Consider the following 15442-nt stretch of genomic DNA (forward strand, 5'->3'; position numbering starts at 1 on the left):
CGTGCATCAAACCCAGCTAGGTCCCAGTTCTCTGGGCAACCCGATTTTAAGGTATCGTTCGTGCGTACAGTATAGTGCCGTTCATCTTAAACAAAGCTGCAACGGCCATGGCGGATGAAACGTTCGCTACTCAAGTCAAAGCTTGGATGTCAGATGGTAAAAGGCCGCGACTAGACCGCGAGTGGACCGCGCTCTGGACGGATGGAAAACAGTGGCAGACACGCAACGCCCAGTCTCCCGGAATTTAGGAGGAAGATCCATTGCGAATGCATGGGCGGAGCAGGCGTGGGCGGAAGCTGACGTTGGCTTCCAGTAGAGAGAGGTTGAGGATTGAGTTGACATGAAATCAAAGTTGTCACGCACGGGGCAAGCTTTCCTTGACCGGTCGAACCAGCTCCTGCCTCCCACATGGCGCCTACCCTGTCTGGGGCTGGTTTGGCTTATCCCCGATGACCATGGCCTTGTAATGCAATTGGCTGAGACGGACTTTGTGGTTAGAGTCGGTAACTGCTCACTTAAAGCTCCGCCATTCAGCGCCCCCGGTTTTGTCGCCTTCCACCTGCCAACTGTTAGTGGCTCATTAGCGGCCATCCCCGCTTGTTTGATCCATCACTACCATCGCACCTTCCACTACAAACCTAGACTGCTAGACTACATAGGGGACCTTCCCAATGTCTTGACGCCTCATGAATGGATTAGTTCCCCTCCGCATGTTCCGGGCAGAAATTATCATCCGTTTCAAACTTTTAACAAAGAAACAAAAATCCAATAACAAAGCTTTCAACATGTTCTAGAACGTTTTAGTCGAGTACTCAACATGGATGGGGTCTTTTGCTATCACTTCAAGTGCGGGTACAAGTACTCGGACTATCATTCCCCTCGGATTGTTACGACACCAACTTGGTTGCTCGTTGGACCACCTTACCTCCCCGGCAACATTTTCACAACATGTTCTCAGACTTGTACATCTAAATTGGGCACGGAAGTTGCCTAGTCTTATAATTGCGAGTGCCTACCTAGGCAGGAGAGCAAACAGCAGGGTTGAGCGTTCTCATCGCGCAAGAGAACCCCAATTACATGGCAGACGCTGGTAAGATCCTGTCCACGACCCAGAAATTCAACCCACAAAAGCAAGCGTTCCCGTTTGAGAAGAAGGGCGACTAGGGTCGCTTTTACGTTGTACCATGCTTCTCGGATGCAGAAGCAAGGCAGAGTTAAGAGAACGATTTAACTCATCACAACAAACACAAGTCCTGACCTCAATATCCGCCTGTGACAGATTTGTTCTACTCCTAATCGGGTAAATGGTTTCACAATAAACAAAGCAGATGGGTGTCAACGATCACCCTACACCTCCTGCGAGTCTTGATTTAAATGAGTAAGTATGATACAAAACAGTCAAAGGGGTCGCTGGTAGCTGAATCTGTACAGGATGGATGTGGAGAGCGTGAGCTACCAACCCCTTGTTGCTATTGCTTCTCTGAAAATGATTCCAAAGACTTTTCTTCGACAATTCAGTATGCATGATTCATATACAAGAGCTGCCTGGATTTTGTAATGCGAGTACCTCTGCCAAGCCAAGTCGAATCCAGACCCGGGTCAAGATGCATATATCTGATCTGTTCATAGACAAACTAGGGGCGTTTATCACAACCCTGTATGATTTGGCGGACTCGTTATGATCACTGCCGCAAAGACACGCCATGCCAGCGTTTGCCAGCATTTGCCAACGATCGCCAATTCGTCTACCGTACTAGGATTCATTATGTGATGGAACGCTATTCAACCACTTTTAGATTCCTTCATGGGTGTTCTGTCGGCGTGGCTACTTCAAATTGGGGTTCAATGTGACGAATTGGCCAAATTTGTTCGCTTCTGTTTTCCAAATTAAGAATCTTGTCAAACCAAGACACCGAAGCTAGCTTGAAAGTAGGCATATGCTGCAGAAAGGAGGCCTTGGCCAAATACTGGACCTTCTGCAGTGCTCCTCCCGCGGACGCTTACTTTGGTCCGCGATGGGGAAGTCTCCTACACTTTGAGCACTGCCCAGAAGCCCAGACCCATTTCAAAAGGCCTTTGTTGTGAGACACGAGAGAGTTGGAAGCACAAATCAAAGCTCACTTGGTAACCAATAGATCACGAATCAGGGGGCTGCCACAGTTCGGGTTAGCAAACGGGGCCTAAACACTGCGCTTCTGACGATACCATGATACGTTTCCCTCAACGATAATATCATCATGATGGGCTTGAGAGTAGTTCGAAAGTGTATTTTTATCGATACGCCCTCCTGTCATGATCCACCGACTTTGGCCAGCGAAAAACATGCCTCTGTTCATCAATGGCGGACCAGCGCGGACAAAGATCTGCCGTCACCCATTAGCGAACAGCAGAGTAGTATTTTATGCTCTTCAAATCTCAATGGCGGTATCATGTGAGGCATGGCAATCATAACCCAGTTCTAGAGGTTATCCACTCTGAGCGACGGGAAAGAAGCTAGCTGTGTTTACCCCCCCAGCTTCCTTGATGAAACTGGGTGCGCAGCTATCCATAGCTCACGGCACCTTGCTGACGAACGATTTCAAAGGCAGTATGAATATGAGCCACTCATCTTGGTTATTTCAGTGAACTAGACCCTTTCACTGATGGAACGTCGCAGTAAAGGACTCTGATATCAATGGATGATGTTGAGTACGTTATCCTGTAGAGGAGACAAACACATTGAGGGGAACTGATTGGCGATAAGAAGTGCTTCTATGATTAGGTTTCCAAGAAAAGATTGCAGGATGATGTGGTCATGCATTTCTCACCACAATGCTCTAACTTGGTAGCATGCAGGTCTCCGGACAGTCTATCTAAGATCCCTGATGCGTCTTGTACGCAGCCAAGTTTTTTTTACGACCATCGTATCAAACTCTCTTTACGAATGATGCATTGCCTAGCACTCCATGACCTAGTCTCTTGCAGAAACCGAGCACCAATATTCGACCGGACAGGACATCAGACATTCCGACAACGAGATAAGAATAACCAGCATCAAGGGGTGAGTATAAGTCATGATTGCGATTGGTGAATAGTAATAAAGTTCCGTACCTGGATTGGACCAATACACTTGGCGTAAGTCAGTCAAGGCAAGCATGACATCCATTGCGTTATGCACATCATCGCCGGGGTTTGATCATGGGGCAGAGACAGAGGCAGAAGCCACCGCAAGTATGTAGACGCACGAGCACTGCATTGATCCTAAGTGATCCTTGAAAGAGTCTTGGCCATGGTTTTGGGTAAAATTAGGCAAACAGGTTTAAGAACCGTTCGTTGTTGTCTTGAAGTTTGTTGGCTTACATTCGAGGGTTGGAATCTAACCCCGGTAGTGTTTTACCTCCAGCATAGTCCTGTACGGCGATGCATGCCCATGTTACAGACATGCATGTATGATTCTTTCCATAAAAAAAAGACTGGATTATGTACTGGAAATCGAAGTATTCATTCCATGTCATCAATTGTTTCCTGGGTTAGATTAGAGGTAGGTAGTTATAGAGAGCTGCCTAGAAGTCATCCACCTTCAAGGGTCTTGTAGGCTCCATCGGTAGTGGCTTGGCGCCTGCTTGGGTCATTAGTGGGGACCTATACCGCCAACGTTAGCCATGAACTAAGCGGGCTACCTCAGCCTGGGGCTGGGCTCCACTGAAAGCTATCGTCATCCACCAAAAAATGATGGTTACCTGAGCTGAGAAGGACTCATGAGGGATCAATCCATCTATTGATGACTCTATCGATCCTCCACTGCCCTTCAACAAATACTAAGTAAACAGAAGTACCGAGAGAATCAGTCATCGGTTTGACTCATCGAGACTGACACACGATCCTAGACAAATAAACAAATACCTTGTTCATCTCACTGTCGCACATTTCTTCCCTTCTCTCCTCCTCACCTCGTCGCAAACTGCACGCAGCTTGTCCCCGGGCATGCCGAAGAAAAGGAACCACATAAAGTCCTTCAAGCCAATCTCAACGGCCTCGCCGTCTTCATCAAGATCGACTGATACCTCTGGTAAGTGCATTTGGTCCGACACAATCCTGATCCATCACAACCACAACCGCAATCGCAGTCACAATCGTTGTCACAGTCGCAACCGCATTCCCACGCCCCTCCTCTAACCATTCGGCCTCCGACCACCTCTCGGTTCGCTTCCTTTTGGACCCCCTCACCTCCCCCCTCACCTCTCCAGACCGCGTGGTAGCCAACGTCTCACAAGTGGTGCGCAACAGAAAAGCCCTCCCGAACCGTCAATGACCTGCTAGCAAACCTACGTCGTACCTCGATCAACCCCTCCGCGGCCTCTCAGTCAGCCCTGCCTGCGACTGCTCCAAGCGTACCCCCGGCCATCAGAGAGATCCTCCAGATCCCAGACACACCGGCCCCCGCTCCTCGTCGTCAAGTCCGTCAAAGGTTCGATGGTAATGGCAGGAGACTCCCTGCTGGTCCTCCTCCACCGAGAAGCTGGGTCTCCCGTCAATCTGCGGATGCTGCTCGTGAGGCCTCCTCGAGCCAGTCGCGCTTGAGTTCAAGAGGACTGGAAGACACCTGTTTACCAGGCACTTATTTGCCTTCCCGCGGAAGTTTGATAGATATCGTGCTGCAGAAGCTTGCACGCGAGTGGGCTATCCACCGCGTGTACAATCAGTACTATCTGTACTTTGTGCCCAACCATCTGAAGGCTGCCTTGATCCGCTATGTTGGAATAACCAGCCAAAACGGGCTTTCCTTGAGTGATCTGAAGATCATTCTGCTGCCGCCACCAGACACGACTGACGGGGATGAGCTAGATAGTCTAACGGCTTCGAACCTTGAAGTCAACTACCTCGACCTTTCGGGCTCTGCATGCCGGTCAATAAGACTAAAGGACGTCGGTGACTTGCTGTTCCCTGTCAGAGACCAAGAGCCTGCAACAGAACTGCAAGAATCCTGGGACGTTTCCGAAGCTATTCCAAGCCCTCCTCGTTCTTTGCTGCCCAACCTCACCCACCTCTCGCTGGCCTTGCACCCCCAGAACGATTCATCTGCATCATGGAAGCATCTACTTGCGTTGACTTCAAGACTTACGACACTCACACACTTAAGTTTGGCATTCTGGCCCGATCCATGCCTGACACCACGGTCTCGACTGGCTACGGTCTCTTCCCCACAGGGACGTCGTATTCCTTATGGCGGGACGAACTTGTATTCACATGCGATTGACCATGATTGGAGTGAGGCATTGCTCGTTTTGCGCACACTCAGTAAGAATCTGTATGCGCTAGAGTTTCTTGACCTTACTGGCTGCTGTTCTTGGTTTCATGCACTAATGACTGAAACCGGCCATGACTTTGTCAACTGGGCCGACCACTGGGGCAAGATCACTGAGCTTCGTCTCTACACGGGGTGGACGCCTGGACCTAACGCGCTACCGTCCGAGAGAGAGAAATTCACCGAGGCTGTTCAAACAGCGAGGAATGTTGAGAAGCACATTCGAACTATGAGAGCAGGCAAAGGAAGGTTTATTGTTGTAGAGCGTGACAGTTTAGACAACATATAGAAAGCGAACTTGTGTATAACAGCATCTCAATGTATACAGCCAACAAGTGTTTTCCAGATCAATTAGGCCTCTGAGCTAGGTCTGGTTGCCCAAAGAGCTTTGAACTTGCTATCGGAAGCAAGAAGATTCTTTGGTTCACCAACCTCGACGATACAGCCTTTCTCCATTACAATAACACGGTCGAAATCGACAATCGTGCTCAGACGGTGGGTGATAGAGACGACTGTATGCTCCTTGAACTCGTGTTCTACGATGGCTTTGATGGATTCTTCGGTCTTGGGGTCCACGCTGTCGTTCTGTCAGCTGTCTTTGGCTCTCAAAGTTGTGACTTGGTCGTCTTTACCTGCTTGTTACTTCGTCAAGGAGAACAACCCTTCCATCACGCTTTCTCAAGACTGCTCGCGCCAGAAAGAAGAGCTGCTTCTGGCCATGGCTCAACGCGTCCTCGTCAAAGGGAGCATCGAGCCCACCGTGTTGCTCCATAGCATCAGATAAACCAACAAGGAGAAGCGCTGTGTTGATTTCCACGTCAGAGAAGACACCCCGCGGGTCCGCGTTGTGTCGAACGGTGCCGGGTAAAATGAATTGGTCTTGCGTAAGAGTGATAAGACGGCTACGGACAGTATCTCGTGGTAGAGAAGATAGAGATATGCCGTCTATGGTAATGCTACCGGATAAAGAGTCAAGGAGTCGCAGAAGAGCAAGGAATACAGAGGATTTGCCGCTAGGTACAGTCAGTTTGATGCAGAAATGGGGGTTTGACCTACCGACCTTCCTGTGCGACCACAAATGGCAACTTTCTCTCCAGGCTTGATCTCAAAAGACACAGCATCAAGAGCCTGGTGGACATATTCCTGCCCATTTCCATATGATGCCGTCAATTCACTAATTTGAATAGCACCCTTGTCCGGCCACTGTGAAGGAGGCTCTTGTGTTTCGCCGAGCAAGTTCTCTTCTCCAGTATCCTCCGCAAACTGCTTGATACGAGCGACAGCGCTGATAGATGTCTCGATCGATGTCCAGAACTGGATTAACAAGTTGACAGTCTCGCTCAACGAAATTAGCTGCACAAGCGACACGCCAGTCAAACCAACATCTACTTCGCCGCGGAGACGAACAGCGAGTCCGACAAGGAGAAGAGCCAGAGCGGCTGTTGTCAGATCGAGAACCAGAACTAGCCAACGCTGTACAATCATGAGAAGATAGAATGGTTTCTGCGAGCGGTCCACGAGAGCATGATTTGCCTCGATAACAGCGGATCCCCAACCAAAGGCCCGTATGGTTGCTAGGCCTGAGAGGGTCTCCAGGAATTGTGTGTATAGAGGAGCTTTCTCTTCAAGATCCAAGAGACGGAGTTGACGAGAGGTACGAAGATAAGCACGCTGAAGATAGAAGTAAACGGCTCCCAAGAGGGGAAATGTTGCTGCTATATAAGGGGTTGAGGCAGTAAGGAGGCCCGCTTTAGCGATAGCACCGAAGAAGCCTAGTTTCTTAGTAAAGTTCCTGGGAGTATGAGCCGCTGGGTGTCTTCTTACTGGCGAGAGTTACAACAAGTCCAAGGGGAAGATGGTTATCGACCATTCCTATGTCCTGCGAAAATCTACACAAGTGTCAGTATCCATCCAGAGCATCATGTAGAGGTTTAGAATTACCTCGTTGTGATGGAACCAAGATCTGTCGTGGTAAAGAGCGATAAAGGTGCCCTGAAATGTCAATTAATTCATCTTCGAAACCCTTGGTAGATTATGGACTCACCTAATAACAGTCGACAGTAATCTCTTGTGAAGAGTGATGCCCGACTTGGCCGCTACCAAGACAATGACGAACCTACTCCGCCGTTAATACTCGATACCCTTAAATAGGAACACTGTAGATAGTTACCAAATTAGAATAGCAAACCAAATGACACCGATGATCTGCAGTGCGGCGTAGACTCCAAGGTAGTAACCGGCTCTGTTGTTTCCTTTTTCATTATCATCGGTCCAAAACTTGAGCCAGATTGCTAGAAACGAGTTAGCATTGCCATAGAATGGTTTCGAATGATGGGTGCGGCATACTTGGAAAGCTTCCAAGAAAAGCCCAGATGATCTCGAGTCCCAAGAGAGTGACCATGAATAGACCGCCAATACTGCTAAAGTAGTATCTATAGACAGTCGAGTCACCGCGTTGTCGACGCGCATCTTTTGACTCTTCCTGCTGTGTTGGAGTTTCATGTTTCGGCTGCTCAGTCTGTTTGATAGCGTCCTCTTCAATTACCTTCCCTGAAGCTTCAGGGTTGGAGTGTCTTGCCTTGCCGTCCAGCAAAGACTGAACATATCCATTGGCGTTCTCAAGAGTCTGGAATAAGCCTTGTTCAGAGATTCCACCTTCTTTGCTTAGACAAATAATGTGATCAGCAGAGGTGAGAAAGTCGGCTATTTTACAGTTAGACATAAATCATCAGCGTTATAGAACAACTCACCTGATTGAGTAGCAAGAACCACGGTTGTCTTCCACTGCCTGAACAAGCCATGCTTGCCAACGAGATCCTCGAACACTGTTTGGGCAGTCTGATGGTCTAAGCCACTGAAGACGTCGTCAAGAAGAGCGACTCTTGGCTGTGAGTAAACAGCTCTGGCCAAAGCCTTGAAGAGCCAGTTAGTATCTGAAAGTATATTTATTGAATTCGCGGCTTACAACTCGTTGTTTCTGGCCTCCACTCAGGGCCAGACCTTTACTGCCAATGATAGTGTCATCACCTCGTGGAAGTTGACCCAAATCTTTCTCAAGATCACAAGCCTTGACGACTTTTTGATAAAGGGAAGCATCGAAACGAGCATATCCAACAATGTTCTCGCGGACGGTTTGGTTCTGGTTAATTAGTAAATACTCAATAAGTTTAGCATTGAGTAAACATACCAGAAGCCAAGGGCTCTGTTCACACCAGGCAACGCTGCCACTGCGACTATCGCTTTGAAGTCTGATTGTTCCAGCTGTCAATGGGACTTCGCCGAGAATTGCTTTCAACAGTGTGCTTTTGCCCACTGCCACTGGGCCGAGAAGGAGGATAAGCTGGTCATGGCCGACGGTAAATGTCAAGTCATGGAGCAGTGGGCGCTCTTCTGACCAAGAGATGTCAGCATTGGAGACCTCAATGGCAAAGCCACCAGTGTCAGACTCTCCGATAGACGGAACAGTAGGGTTTCGTAGCATTTGCAACTCGATAGAGGACGTCTCTCCTTGCCGAGAAACTCTCACATCTGATGAAGAGTTAATCTTACGAAGGTCAGAAAGAGATTCCTGCACTAAGAATTTCTGAATCCGCTCAAACGACCCCAAAGCAGCACTCATGTCAAGTATGACCTCAAACACGAAGAAGAGCGGCTGTGCAAGAAGGACAATTAGTGACAGCGCAGAGAAAAGTCTAGTAGCATCCAGAGTCTCTGAAGAGCTCGAGGCAACGCCCTGGAACAAAGCAAAGGCAGCGACAGGAGACATCATTAAAGGCACTTGGGCAATCGCAGACGTAACACTGCTGACGATTCTGAAAGGTCTTGAAGCCCTGATCTCATCAGATCGTAAACTGGGGATGGTATCGGACAGGTTTTGAGCTAGACCGGAACATTTGATGCTCTTGATGTGCCCGATCATGGCTGAAGTGATGCCTGATTGTGAGTTAGCCATGTTTCAAGTACGCATTTGGGAAGAAACACTGACCAACTCGTTTCTGTGTCTTTTCGAGCCAGCCGATTTGATACTTGCGTGCCAATGGGGATACGAGGACGGTGGCGATCAGGGCTATAAGGGAGATTATGATGGGACCAGACGCTGCGTATCCTATGTGAGTGCTCAGAAGCCAAGTAGCAATGGCAAGTTGGATAATATTTGCCCAGAACTCGTGAATATCTCTGACGGCTCTCACAATAACATCCACCTATACAATTTGTCAGTTCGTCGCCTAGACCCTGGTGTAGATCTTACATCAGAAGACATGAGTGTCACAGCTGCAGAATCGTCTGTAGCTGTAGTACTCAGCTCAGTCGCTTTGGAGAATACCGCAGAGACGAGCACGCCCCGCAATAAGGTGACAGACCGCGCATTGCGATGCCAGTAAAGAGCTTGAGAAAGGGCAATGCCCGTGTAAACCAGACCGTATGCTGCAATGAGACCATAACCGATGTTGATTGGCTGGGATGTATCGCCAAGAAATACAAGGAGCCGGTTGAGGATCAGCGGTTGGCATATATTGAATGTAAGAAGCGCCAGTCGAGGAACAATGACAGCAGTAATAGGCCATTGCAGAGTGGTGATGCAACAAACGATGAGACGATGCTTGCGGGCTGGGACTAAGCCAGCATTTAGTACATTGACATCACAAAGACTGTTTGGAATATAATACTACTTAAGACTATCTAATAAGGGAAGGGGGGAAAGGGAAAGGTAGACAAACCTTTTCGGTTGTGCCTATTCCAGTGTCTCCAAAACCTACTGATCAACCGTGCCGAGCCCATATCCTCATCCAACTCCAACAAATCCATCGGCCGTAGTAGCTTCCGGAACCCTGTCAGTAGCAACGGCACCACCCACGCGAAAACGGCCCGGGCATAAAGTCCAGCCGTGACTTCGGGAGAGTGAGCCCCGGAGCCGAAGACAAGGTACTGGGCTTTGCTCCACCCTTCGACGACGACAAGCATCGCCTTGAGGACAAAAGCCGTCGTGAACACAGCCGGAATGGCTACATTGACGGGGACAAGCCAGAGGGTGCGAAGGAGCGCAACATCCAGAAGCAAAGACACGGCAAAGAAAACACTCAGGAGCGAAGATGGACGAGGAGATTTGGCATGTTCGGCACGGGAGAGGACACATGACATCAAGCTGGAGGCAAAGGATACACATGCAGCAGCAATGGAGACGCGGTCTAGACGCGTGTTGGAGGGACGAGCCAGAGTTGCCCAGAGCACGACGAGCACGAGATGAAGCACAGCCAAGAGGGCAATAAGCGTCAACTTGACAGAGCGAAGACGGTAACCAGCGACTTTGACTGGAGCATTTCGGAGGCGGAAGATACGAAAGGGGGCAATAATTAGGATAAGAGAGGCAGGTAAAAGCACAAGAATGGACTGTTCAAAGACGAGGGTGAAGTCGAAGCCATAGCGGCATTCAGGGGGAACAAATGGACCAAAGGAGGCGTCAACGGACGCAGCACAGTTTGTAGAGTTCATGTTGATAGGAGCAAAAGTTGAAGGGGAGAAGTTGAAAGAGGGAAAACTCAAGAGAAGAGAAGGGGAAATTATGAGTTTCTATTTATTTGTTTATTATTGGTAGCAGGCAGTCATCAACAACAGAGATAAAATAGGAAGGTGGTTATTTCAGCCTAAAAGAGGAAAGAAGGAAGGATAAGACCACAATAGATACTCCTTAGACTACTAACTTAGGTCGGTAGGTGCCAAAGAATTAATACAATTTAACAATTAGCAATATCTGTATAAGTCCAGATATAATAGCATTATTTAATTTCCTAAAAGTTTTAATTAATGATTTATTGTACCCCATAAAAAAGTGCAAGTAATACTATGTACTGAATAAGTCATTCGGCGTGAGTCACTCAATTAACTGTGTCACAATTAAAGGCACTAACAAAAATACCAACAATCAAGAGCCAGTGACATGGGCTGATGGAGTACGAAAGTAGAGTCAAATGCTAAGAATCAATTGCCAAGCAAGGAAGTTTACAAATTATATACTGTGCAAGTGTAGATCGCCACTTAGAAAATATTAATTGACGTTAAATTTAACGACCTATATAACATCACGCCTCGTCTTCTAGGACAACCTCAGGCCATAGCAGTCACTCAATTCATCATTTCTCTTTCATCAACATCTGCTTTCATCGTTAAAATCATATTGAACGACTCCCAATCTCTCTTCCGGCAATGACTTCAGCAGCATCAGAACCTGTAGCAACCATTCTCTGCAACTCCAAGCAAACGCGTTTCCAAATCACCAACCATCGCGAAGTGAGCACGTCAATCCACGCATGGCAATTCCCATTCTAAGCAACACAGCTCGATATCGACGGTGTAAACATCACTGTAACTTCAGGCGACAAATCAACCGCCAAGGGAAAGGGCAAGGGGAAAAGTGATGGCGTCGAAATCCTTTCTGCCGCCAAGCTTCGGCTGAAAGAAGGACAACGATATGCTTTGGTGGGACGTAATGGGACAGGAAAGTCCAGTAGGTTTATGTCTGCGTGCTGCAATGAATGCCTAGGATGCTGACTACACTCAACAGCACTTCTTAAAGCGATTGCCGAAAAGCTCATACCTGGTATCCCAGAGGAGACCAGAATTGCTATTCTACAGCAGACTAAACTCACTGATGAAAAAGACGAGCATGATTCAAACCCAACCGAAAGCAGCCAGTTATCTGTACTGGAACAAGTCATCGAAAAAGCGACCGCTAAACATGCCATCGAGCAAGACATCAAAGGTGCTTTATCAACCAATTCGCTTTACCAGACAAGTTTCTAACACGCATATCTAGGTCTCACAGAGGGTATAAATGCATCTGACCCATCCGCCCCAGTGAAAGCCTTGAGACAGCTCAAACACCAAAGACATCAGGAGCGTCTTTTTCGTCTAGATAAAGATGCTCGACTGCGTAGCGGCGCCCGTGGCATGCAAGCCCGGAAAGCCCTCACAGCATATGAGAAGGTTGTAGCGGAGTCGAGTGAACTGTATGAAACCTCCCTTTCCTTTCATTGCTATCTCTCTAACTCAGTCCAGGCTTCAGCAGTCAAATGCAGATATATCTCCTGAAACGCTACAAGCTGAGACCCAAGAAGCAGTCGACATGCTTGCAGATCTCCAACTTCAAATGGGCCCAACTCGGGTATCGGAAATCGAATCAAAGACAAAAAGGATCCTCATAGGTTTGGGGTTCTCCGAAGCCCTCATTCAAAAACCCATCTCGAGTTTATCTGGAGGCTGGCACATGCGCGCTTCTCTCGCCACGGCTCTCGTCCAAGAGACAGACATTCTGATCCTTGACGAACCCACCAACTTCCTCGACCTTTTGGGAATTATATGGCTCCAGCGCTATCTTCAAGGCCTACAAGACGCTGACAACCCGCCTACTCTCATCCTAGTATCGCACGATCGCGATTTTACTTCTCTCTGTACCGATCTTCTCATCCTCAAAGACAAGCAACTTACCTACTTCCACGGCGATTTACCCACATATGAGGAGTCGCAGAGCGAGCGTAAACAATGGCTTACCGCAATGAAAGAAGCCCAGGATAAGCAGAAGGCGCATATCGAAAAATCTATCGCGGCCAATATGAAAGCTGGCAAAGCCAACGATGACACCAATAAGCTGCGACAGGCCAAGTCTCGTCAGAAGAAACTTGATAACCGCTGGGGCTTACAGGTCAGTGCCAAGGGAGGTCGCTTCAAGCTCAACAGAGACCTCGTGGGCTACCACTTGACAGCCCGCGAGGACATCGACATTCCACCAGAGGATCGTCCAGTCGTGGTGAATCTCCCCGGGCCACCTGATCTGCGCTTTCCTGGCGCTCTGATATCCCTGGAAAAGGTCGCCTTCCGCTACTCATCCAAAACCCCTCTTGTTGTGCAAGATATCACCCTATCTGTCGGTATGGGGGATCGTATCGGTATCCTCGGTCTCAATGGCGCTGGCAAGTCGACTCTTATAAAGCTTCTAGTTGAAGAGACTCGACCGACAGCAGGAACTCTAACAACACATCCCCGACTGAAACTGGGGTACTACTCTCAGCACGCCGTTGAAGCTCTGCAGACTCTCGGACGTTCTGAGCCTACACTTACAGCCCTCGCTCTCCTCACTCGAGAAGTCGAAGGTGAACTCACAGAAGGAGACATCCGTGGTCTTCTGGGCCAACTCGGTCTTCCAGGCCGAATCGCGTCAGACGTGCCCCTTTGCAAACTCTCTGGAGGACAAGTTGTGCGCTGCGAACTAGCTCGTCTATTCTGGCGACATCCTCACTGTCTTGTCCTCGATGAAGTCACTACTCATCTTGACTACGAAACTGTCACGGCACTTCGGGAAGCATTGAGAGATTGGGAGGGTGCTGTGATTCTGGTGAGTCACGATCGATGGTTTATGCGGGGTGTGATTGAGGGTGCGATGGAGGAGGATGAGGACACAGATGAAGACGACGATGAGGAAAGTACGAGGAGACGATTCGTTTATAGGTTGAAGGGAGGCAAGATGAGCACATTGGAGAATGGCGTGGATGCGTTTGAGCAGCTTATGGAGAAGAGGGTCAAGAAGCTGCTTCAGGACTAGGTAATCAGTGTTCTGCATAGAGAGAATCATCGGCCTAGCTCAAGACCAAACAATCATCATGCTATCCATCTCAGATCATTAAACGCGATCTTCTAAAACTTGGTGACTTGCCAGGATCTTGAAAAGGCCATGACCCAGCATCTTGATGGCCATGTCTCCACCTTCAGGTATTTCAACGATTGTCCCATCAATACACACCTTTCGCCATCTCTCGTCACTCTCCAAGACTGAAATTTTAACCTCATCCACTTCGTCATAGCCTACACGTTCACCGTCAGGCCAATCCATGCCAATATGTTTGCCTCCGTCGTATGCCTTCATCATGACATCCATCGTACGATCACCGCCAATGGATCCAAAGTGCACAAGGCGTAGCTGCGATTGCAAAGGTCGAGCGGCTGGTGATATAGTGAAGGCCCGTTCGAGGTTTGAGACGAGAACTGCGAGCACGTAGGCGTGTTTCTCACGAGGGATTTCCTCAAAGGTGGTAGAACCAACACGACGGATAGATACCTTTGCAGCATAGGGGTGAGACTCTCTCAGTAGCTCGGCAGCGACCATACCAAACCGTTTGTCACCATGGACACGGTACTCAGGAGTATCGCTTTCATACACAATGCTCGCATGAAACCCGTAGCTGGCAACGATGGCCCCCTGGAGATGTGTGATGGAAGTTTCCTCCTTCTTTATCTGGTTTGGGTCATTGGCTAAAGACTCCCCTTGGACTTTGTCCGTGAATTTGACGATTCGAGATCCAGATGAAAATGAGGCTCGGAATACGGGAAGATCGGCGCTTACACCCTGAAACAGCGTTCGAAGTCCAAGTACAAGTGAACTTGGACCTGGCTCGGTGTACAGAGGTTTGTGGGTTGAATGGAACAGAGCATTTCCAGTTCCAAGAGGAAGCAGCGCAATCGTGGGTGGAGTCTGGAGTGTCTCATCTCCGTCAGAGCCGTTAAGGAGGTCTACGACGCCTCCGTCTCCACTGAGAAGAACAATCGTTCTCGTCTTTGAAGGCTCCTGTGAAGTCCACAAGTGGCGTGCATAATCTCTAACGGTCTCTGCACTCTCTGTCTGTATGAGATGACATTGGGGTTTTTCAGGTTCATCAGTGAATGATTCCCAAAGAGGGTTCAGTACGTCTTGCCAGACTCTCAAGGCTTGTCCTACCCCAGATTTCACTGAGACAATAATATCCACTTGGTTCGTGACGCCATGCTTGTTGACATAACCGTGCTTCAGATGAGGGGGAAGCTCTGCCAGTGTAATGCTGCGAAGTTCTGAGGGGATCTGTGCCGCTTTCAGAACTGAGAGATAATATGGGTTCTCTTTATTATCCTGGTCCTCTTTGAGTAAGAAGATAAGGTAATGTGAGGACGACACTGTGCCTGATTTAATCTCGCGAGCTAACACAAGCTCGTGGCGAGACGTGCTCTTGGATATCCCGGTGCTAGTCCATGTGAGGTTCTCATCAGTGAATGAAACATTTTCGACGTTTATTGTTTCCATCGCATGAGAAGCTGCCGGTATAGCAGACATTGTATATGAGTATGTACGATCAAAGA

General features: G+C 48.6%; 4 protein-coding genes across 4 annotated transcripts; 2 read left to right on the plus strand and 2 right to left on the minus strand.

Annotated features, from left to right (window-relative positions):
* Window positions 1-3963: 3963 nt before the first annotated feature.
* Window positions 3964-5573, plus strand: FGSG_09708 (uncharacterized protein; the record flags this gene model as incomplete). Its single annotated transcript, XM_011329694.1, has 2 exons — window positions 3964-4048; window positions 4267-5573. 2 exons carry the CDS (start codon window positions 3964-3966, stop codon window positions 5571-5573), a joined length of 1392 nt encoding a protein of 463 aa, XP_011327996.1.
* Window positions 5508-10774, minus strand: FGSG_09707 (uncharacterized protein; the record flags this gene model as incomplete). Its single annotated transcript, XM_011329695.1, has 14 exons — window positions 5508-5861; window positions 5917-6297; window positions 6345-7056; window positions 7109-7173; window positions 7226-7276; window positions 7329-7400; window positions 7473-7575; window positions 7631-7987; window positions 8035-8197; window positions 8250-8423; window positions 8472-9217; window positions 9270-9486; window positions 9534-9898; window positions 10003-10774. The coding sequence occupies 14 exons, from the start codon at window positions 10772-10774 to the stop codon at window positions 5636-5638; spliced, it is 4404 nt and encodes a 1467-aa protein (XP_011327997.1). The 3' UTR covers window positions 5508-5635.
* Window positions 10775-11485: 711 nt separating this feature from the next.
* Window positions 11486-14015, plus strand: FGSG_09706 (uncharacterized protein; the record flags this gene model as incomplete). Its single annotated transcript, XM_011329696.1, has 5 exons — window positions 11486-11569; window positions 11618-11786; window positions 11844-12041; window positions 12096-12288; window positions 12338-14015. 5 exons carry the CDS (start codon window positions 11486-11488, stop codon window positions 13875-13877), a joined length of 2184 nt encoding a protein of 727 aa, XP_011327998.1. The 3' UTR covers window positions 13878-14015.
* FGSG_13627 (uncharacterized protein) lies at window positions 13956-15416 on the minus strand (the record flags this gene model as incomplete). Its single annotated transcript, XM_011329697.1, has 1 exon — window positions 13956-15416. The coding sequence occupies one exon, from the start codon at window positions 15414-15416 to the stop codon at window positions 13956-13958; it is 1461 nt and encodes a 486-aa protein (XP_011327999.1).
* Between the last annotated feature and the right edge of the window lie 26 nt (window positions 15417-15442).

The sequence above is a fragment of the Fusarium graminearum genome, chromosome 4 (genome assembly GCF_000240135.3).
Source record: "Fusarium graminearum PH-1 chromosome 4, whole genome shotgun sequence".
In the NCBI taxonomy this organism is placed as follows: Eukaryota; Fungi; Ascomycota; class Sordariomycetes; order Hypocreales; family Nectriaceae; genus Fusarium; species Fusarium graminearum.